We start from the raw sequence: 7,248 nt of genomic DNA on the forward strand, positions 1-7,248 counted from the left end.
TGAAAGCGCTTGCATCGTGCTTGCAGCATGCATACGCAAAAATGCGCACACAGACACACACTTATTCACAACCTCACACACACACACACCAGGGAATGATCCCAGCTGTGGTAATCCCGATGTCATGATCCCCATCTGTTGGGATCCGAAATGAAAAAAAAAAAAAACACACGAGATATACCTTCTGCCAGCCACCTAAGCAGTGGGCGCCAACATGTATATACGCATCTCCCTGGAGGGGAAATATGCAGTGTCCATGATGATGGCGATGATGTGTACGATGTACTATAGTGCACAATGTGGGGTGCAACTATCTAGGTGTGGTAGGAGCTCAGTTCATGAAGCAGAGCGAGCCCAGCGGTGCTGGAAATTGATGCAGTGAGCCACCCATCCAAAGAGAAAAGCACACTGAATGCTAGTGAAGTTTTGCACTACGCGTGGAGGCACCATGATTTACTACTGCAAAGCAGAAACCTTATACCCTGGACAAACTTCAAGTTAATGAGCAGGACAGTGCATTTACTTGTTCACGGCTGCATGTGCATACAGAGATGTTTCATGCAACGTTTGGTTTGGCTTGCGAGGTTTAACACCCCAAAGCGAATCAGGTTACGAGAAATGCCGTAGTGGAGGGTGCCGGACACTTCAACCGCCTGGGGTTCTTTAACATGCACTGACACCGCACAGCACACGGGCGCCTTGGTTTCATGCAATGTGGGCAACAAACTACCCCTTTTGATGTTAATGACCACAGCATTAGATTATCCTCGAGCAGTTCACTCATTTGCGCGTAAATTTTGGTCCATTTAGTAGGGAAGGTGCTAAAACGTCGAGCCTGCAGGAGCTTTCAGCTGGGCGGGACTGAAAAGTTGCGGTGCAGGCAGGATGTAGGGGATACCCACCACCATGTCTTCCTGCTTGGCCTGAGTGATGGTGCTCTCTTCTTCGTCGACCACTCGCTTGTAGTGCTGTAGGGTCTTCCAGTGGACAAGCGCGTTGGCTGACGCCATGGCCTCAATTACAAATGTTGTCGTCAGGTAGCTAGAAAGAAAACAAAGAAATGCAAGCCAGTGAGCAATCATTAGGGAGAAAAAAAAAGACAAAGCCTTGCCCCTAAATGTTCTTTTAAATATACTGCAAAGAAAAAAAGAAAGGGCAAAGCTATATGACTGCTCTATTATTAACATGCAGCTTGACAACTGCCACACGTCCCGTGCAAAGCAAAGGCCCCGCCGCTGGTGCTGAAGTTGAAAGTAAACCCGGGAGCGGAGCCGGCCGCATTGTTTGCTAGCCGTGTGTTTCTATACAGTCACGTCATAAATTCTCTTTCCCGCGGCATTTGCATCGTTTCATAAACAGCATCTGCTGCCAATGCACTCTGAAACAAACCAAGGGCCGGTTCCAGTAATAGTTTTTCCTTCAAGAAATGTTCGAATGCTATAAAAAAAATTTTAAAAACGCGCTGGAGATTGAATTCACTAGTCCCAGCTTGGCAATCAATACGAGCGAGAGCATACTGTTTGAGTTCACTTCGCGTAACAAGCTACTTGCCATATCCGTCTTATCTCGATATGAAAGCACTTCAAGGAATATCAGAGCGTCATCATGAATTATCTGACAATCGCTACCATTCACGTTTGAGTACAGGGAAAAAATTTTTGCTTAATTTTTGAAGCCATTAATAGGTCCTGAATGCAAAGTAAAGACGGATATGATGAGCGTCAAGTACGAGAGTTAATGTCTTAAACACTGTGCTTCAAGCGCATGGTACATGCATTTAATGGCCTATAAGTGGTAATTGTTAAGAGCTGCATCTCTATACATTTTTTACTCGCATAAGCATTGCGAAGCGAAGGTTGCAAGCACTCGCTTTATCGTGTTTCACCCATTTCTGACTGTATAAGCTATGAAATGTGTCGCCACCACGATCCGATCCACCGTTACAACTAAGCCCATGGGGGATGCTTTAAACATGGGGGTGCTTATTTAAGCATCACCTATTAAGATCAGAATGCGATTGCGCGTGTGTGTGTCTTGCATCATGGAAGTCTTAGGTTCGACTTCCACCCACATTCAAAGTTGACTCAGTTTTCATTTCCATCAATTATCTTCCTTAAGTCAAGGAACTTTAAGAAATTAGCGTTAACCTGATCATTAGAGACAAAAAGGAAATAGTAAGGGATTGGTGTGCAATTTGAATGTATCAAAGACTAAAATAGTTAATTAAGTCAGTCCATTAGGGTGACTTCAATGATGTGACGTCACACAACCGGAAGTAGAGACAAAAAAAGGGCATAGGAAGGGATTGACGCGCAACGAAAGTTACACACACACAAAGAAAAGAGAAAACTAAAATTCAAAAATAGCAAAAAGGAAAAACCATACAAAAAAAAAAAGCATCCATGCTTTCGCATTACTCGAATGCAGATTCAGCAGTGCTCTTTAATGTTTTTTACTAGATGTAGCACCAAGTGCTTCAGCAAACTTCTAGGAACATGGTCAAAAAGGCTACAAGAAAATGGGGCTTCAGGCAAACAGCACTAAGAGGAAGTGAGACAGTCCTCTCCACCTGAGTGCTATTTGGCAAGTCACTCCATTCAAAGAATGATGTTGGGAGGAGAAAGCAGCCAGAGTGGCAAGACGGTGGCCCACCTCATGAAGGCGAGCACAATAATGATGATGAGACTGAGCAGCCAGCCTGCGTCCTTGAATGCTGCGGGCATTGTGAGAGCCCCTGTGCCCACTATCAGGTTGAATATGTACACCAGACCCACCTGTAGAACAAAGAAGAAAAGCCTGAAATGAAGTTTATTGAAACACAATTTTCTCAACAATAAATTACTGTTTGCTGCATCATCAAGATCAACACATTAAGAATAAAAAAGTACAGGATGAATTTTAATAAGGGAGAAGTAAGTGGTTGAGCAACCGTCACTGAGGCGAAGTACAACTAAAGAAAAAAAAAGGGGAGGGGGAGGGGATGGGAAATGGGGAAGTGACGAGCAGGTTGGTCAGCTTCTTTATTTCTGGGTTCCGGCGACATTTTGCTACTTCACGGACGAGGCAGACAATCCTTAGCTGCACGTCCAAGGCCTCACTGCACAGTGCCACCTCCCACTACTTGTATGCGCATTCTGCAAGAGGTAAGCTCCATGGTTTTCTTACTGGAATTCTCCGTAGAACTCTTATCTTGGGCAACACGATGGATAAAGTTTGATTTAGAAATTAGAACCCAATAAGTATGCCCCATCTCAGTGGCTCAGCACAACTAAGGAGGCAGAGGCCAGCTGCTTCTATGGGATCGGAATTCAGAATTCAGTCCTGGAGAGGCAGTCACCGTGCACCCATCTCCTCCCAGCTCTATCTTCAAGGAAGGTGAAGGGTGCAAGTTTAGTCCGGATCAGATGTGCAGCTTTTGGTTTGCTGTGTTGCAACCTGCTCTGCACTGCTTATGATCGACACGCTGTAAAAACTATCGTGTGGAGCCTGTGCTCTGCAGTGCAAAATACTAGTGTTCACTTCAAAGTGCACAAATTATTCTCTCTTTATTCAAAATGCAACCAACGCACTGACAAAGCTAGTCAGCAACCCAATTAGTCATGGCTAGAAGGTTGACTATGTGGCTGCACTGAGTCACGACCAGATACGATTCAGAACTTGAAACAGTTTAAACTCATTAAAGTGATGCGTGCCTTGCAGATTACAAACTAACCAAATGACTTGGTGGATGATCAGAGCCTTTTAGAATAATAAAGTTCAGGTGCTGATGAGTTATGGAACATGTCAATTTAGGTATGTGCATTCCACATGTACAGACAATTCCCCAGATAGCCTGCCCTGAGCACTGCACGCTATAAAGCAGCAAAAGGCATCTTTTTAACAGTGCAGGTGACAAATTATTACAGGCTTAAATAACAAGTGTCTGACAAGCTTGTATTACCACGAAGGACACAGCGCTGATGGCCCGCAACGACGCACTTGTCAGCAGAGGAACATTGGTTGAAAACATGCGGAAGGCCACCGTTCCGTACAGAGCAATGACCACTTGTACGATACATGGTGAAAATAGTGAACTGTCATTGCTGCAACTTTGGCTTTGTCTTAATTCCTACAAAACCTGAGTCTGCTGAAAGGAGCATCTTCAGACCCCACCTTACTAGTCCAGATTCATTTACAACATTGAGATCCTAGGTATTGCAGAAGGGCCTATTAGCACCAGATAAGGGGGGTCGGGATGCACAAACAATGGTGCTTGCACAATGCAAGGCACTTCACTCAGCAACGGAGATTACATGTTGCTGGCGAAGAGTCAGACAGGCACGTCGCAGGCAAGCACATATTTGCAACAGGAAGCAACAGCTCTACGTAACTGCTGTATGACAAATAACCCCTGGGAAGGAATACAGAAAGAAAAGATGTAGCAGCCTAGCAACCAATGCTTTGTTCCACAGATAAACAACATAAAAAAAAGCTGGAAAAAAAGGGAGGAGAGGGGGGGGGGGGGGGGGTGATATTCAAAGCCAAACAAACATACCAAGACAAGATGGCTCTATCTTAGTTTCAGTAGCCATATGGCATCCTCTAACAAACAATGATATGTCAGTTAATGAACTTTATTTTCTTGGCAAGTGTCAAAACTGCAGTTACTGCAGCCAGGATATAAAACCTTACTGCAATGGCGCCAATATGGCAGCTACCGAGCAGGAAAACAAGAATATTTATCCCAAGCAGAAGAACTCGCCTGTGCAATCGAAGCTCTTAGAGACTATTACTTGTTATATGAACAGCTGCGGCCATACTAATACAGAGCATGCTTCTGCGATTCAACTTTTCCCATACTGTACCTATCCAAGGTGTAAAGGCATTTTACACATGTTATAAAATGGTACTGGTTCACTTACATATGGGCCGAAAACCTTCCACAATAGAATGTAGGGGCCAAGCAAGAAAATTTCAAACACCGAAGTGTGATACGTATCCTTTTGGAAATACCTGTCGTGCATGTTTGGAAATACCTGTCGAAATGTGTCGTGCATGAGAAAAACAGGGCCAAGCAAAGGAATACAAATGATGCGAAGGGTGCACAACTACGGTGTCCATTGTGTTCCTTCATGTCTTCATTTTTTTCTACACAAGGTATGTGGAATCAAGAATGAAAGAGCCACGCCAGACCAAAGTAATGATCTCCCATCTGCATGTCCTTGAGTTGTTAACATCTGAAGATATGTGGAACAAAATACCAGCACCTAACCTGCAGCGAATGCTACTTTGCCACTTTCTGACACTAAGCAGTGCACAGCAAGGAAATGCAGGCCATTCTGCCAAAACTATAGGTACCACACATTCCTGAACCATCTGGTGTGAACCTACTTGGCAGCACACATCTTAGTAATATCAACTCTCCTTTGTGCAATGTGATTGACACGGTACAAATGAGACGCAGAAAGGGCACGTAATAATGTAGAGCAGTACCTCGGAAAAAGTGGCTGTTACGCAAGATGGTTTGATATGCCATGAGGTAAAAAGGAGCACACACAAACGTAGGAGGACAAAAAAAAAAAAAATGTGCAAGTCTGGAGCGGAGTCAAATCTTTTTTTGTGTAGTGTGTTTCGATCCGATATGACACGTACACCATATGTAAAAATGGATTACGATGTGCAATTTGGCAGAACTCAATAAATAATTCCCAATCGAATTCATTTGCCGCTATAGTTTAAATCGCTAGACAGTGCTCGAGACGCCACAAGTAGGTATGATATCGCATGAAGCACAAAAACAGGTTCTTGGTATTGGTGAGTTGCTGGCAGTAATTTGACGTACGCCGTATTTCTGGGCGAGAATGATGCTGCACCGTTTTAATTAAATCAAACTCCTTAAGAAAACTGCTCCTGAAGCCTGACTAGAGAAAGTGAACAAAGTACTGTACGGCAGAGTGTGTAAGCTCAGAGCAAATAAATGCCTGCCAATATTAAATGCATGCACTCTTTCCAAGGGGACACCGACAACAATCTTCTGCTCTTGATACAAACAGATTCTATGATGGTGTGAACTTCCGGACTTATTCTATGGACTATACTGTAGGTTTTCACAGCATACGGTGCAATTCCAAACTCTGTGTCAAGGCCCCTAATTAACGCAACGTGTGCAGATAACTGGTCTCTTCTGCTCTTGGTACAAACAGATTCTATGATGGTGTGAACTTCCGGACTTATTCTATGGACTATACTGTAGCTTTCCACAGCATACGGTGCAATTCCAAACTCTGTGTCAAGGCCCCTAATTAACGCAACGTGTGCAGATAACTGGTCACTTAACAAAATTATTCATAACGCTCGGCATCCATGCTTCGAGAAACAAATCGCAAAAGAATTATTGGCAGCAAGACGCGCTTCATTAAAAGCCTTTTATTGATTAGCTGAGGGGCGGAATATATGTGCGCTGCAGCTTCGTTGAGAAACCGGCTACAAAACAGCAGACGGAAGGCCCGTTTGCAGGGTCGTTTGGAACGTACTCGGGACAATAACATGCAGCTGCTGCGGCCGCCAGCTGCTTAGCCAAATCCAGCTCAGCAGCTATGAAAAAAAAAATAAGAAAACGAAAATGCCACCATAGGCATTCAAAACAAGCTGTAAAGGTTCGCATATAACACGTCATGTTCACTCAACTCGCTTTTGCACACCAACCATGACGCAGAAGCCGAAACGTGTTTCTTGCTTTAGAAAGTTCGTCGGACTGGTTCTATGGGACTGAGACTAGCACGCAAGCATTACGACGTAACAAGCACGCTAGTCAATATAAGGATATCAGCTCACAAACAGAAATCTGTGCATGGGGACACTGAATTATAACGAAGAGTGGCTCACCAATGGTGAAATGCTGTCCGATGCGTCCAATCCATCGCCTGCCATATTGCTCGACTGCTGTGCGTTCACTGCTTGAAGCTTTGAAGTATTTTAGTTACTGAAGTGAGTATTATAACTATAAATACGAGAACTAAGAAGACTGCGCGTTGTCAGCATCTCCAACCATAACCACAACCCCCCACAGCCCACACACCAGCTGAGCTGAGCACGCTGGCGACGGCAGCACCTCTATCAGCCTCTATATAATCTAAACTGTAATTTGTCAGCGCCTCCATCTGTTATTAAATTTACTATAAATTCCTTATTATCTTTATTTTTAAATTTATAAGACCAGTAAATTATTTAGAGAGCTGATAGTGGTAAAAATGTCACGAGCATTGTTTG

The 7,248-nt window shown here is 43.9% G+C and overlaps 1 protein-coding gene across 3 annotated transcripts in view; it reads right to left on the minus strand.

Annotated features, from left to right (window-relative positions):
* LOC146189614 (putative sodium-coupled neutral amino acid transporter 12) overlaps positions 1 to 7,079 on the minus strand; it is a 30,150-nt gene extending 23,071 nt beyond the window's left edge. The window contains exons 1-3 of one of the 3 annotated variants that reach the window (XM_084604374.1): positions 6,865 to 7,079; positions 2,653 to 2,774; positions 903 to 1,041 (exon numbers count right to left, since the gene is read on the minus strand). In XM_084604374.1, coding sequence (XP_084460500.1) covers positions 903 to 1,041; positions 2,653 to 2,774; positions 6,865 to 6,909 — 306 coding nt within the window. In that variant the 5' untranslated portion in view covers positions 6,910 to 7,079. Of the gene's footprint in view, positions 1 to 902; positions 1,042 to 2,652; positions 2,775 to 6,864 lie in introns of those variants that run through there. The other 2 variants (XM_084604375.1, XM_084604376.1) reach the window with 2 other exon arrangements.
* Positions 7,080 to 7,248: the final 169 nt, after the last annotated feature.

Source organism: Amblyomma maculatum, chromosome 5 (genome assembly GCF_055883805.1).
Source record: "Amblyomma maculatum isolate TAMU_Amacu chromosome 5, ASM5588380v1, whole genome shotgun sequence".
In the NCBI taxonomy this organism is placed as follows: Eukaryota; Metazoa; Arthropoda; class Arachnida; order Ixodida; family Ixodidae; genus Amblyomma; species Amblyomma maculatum.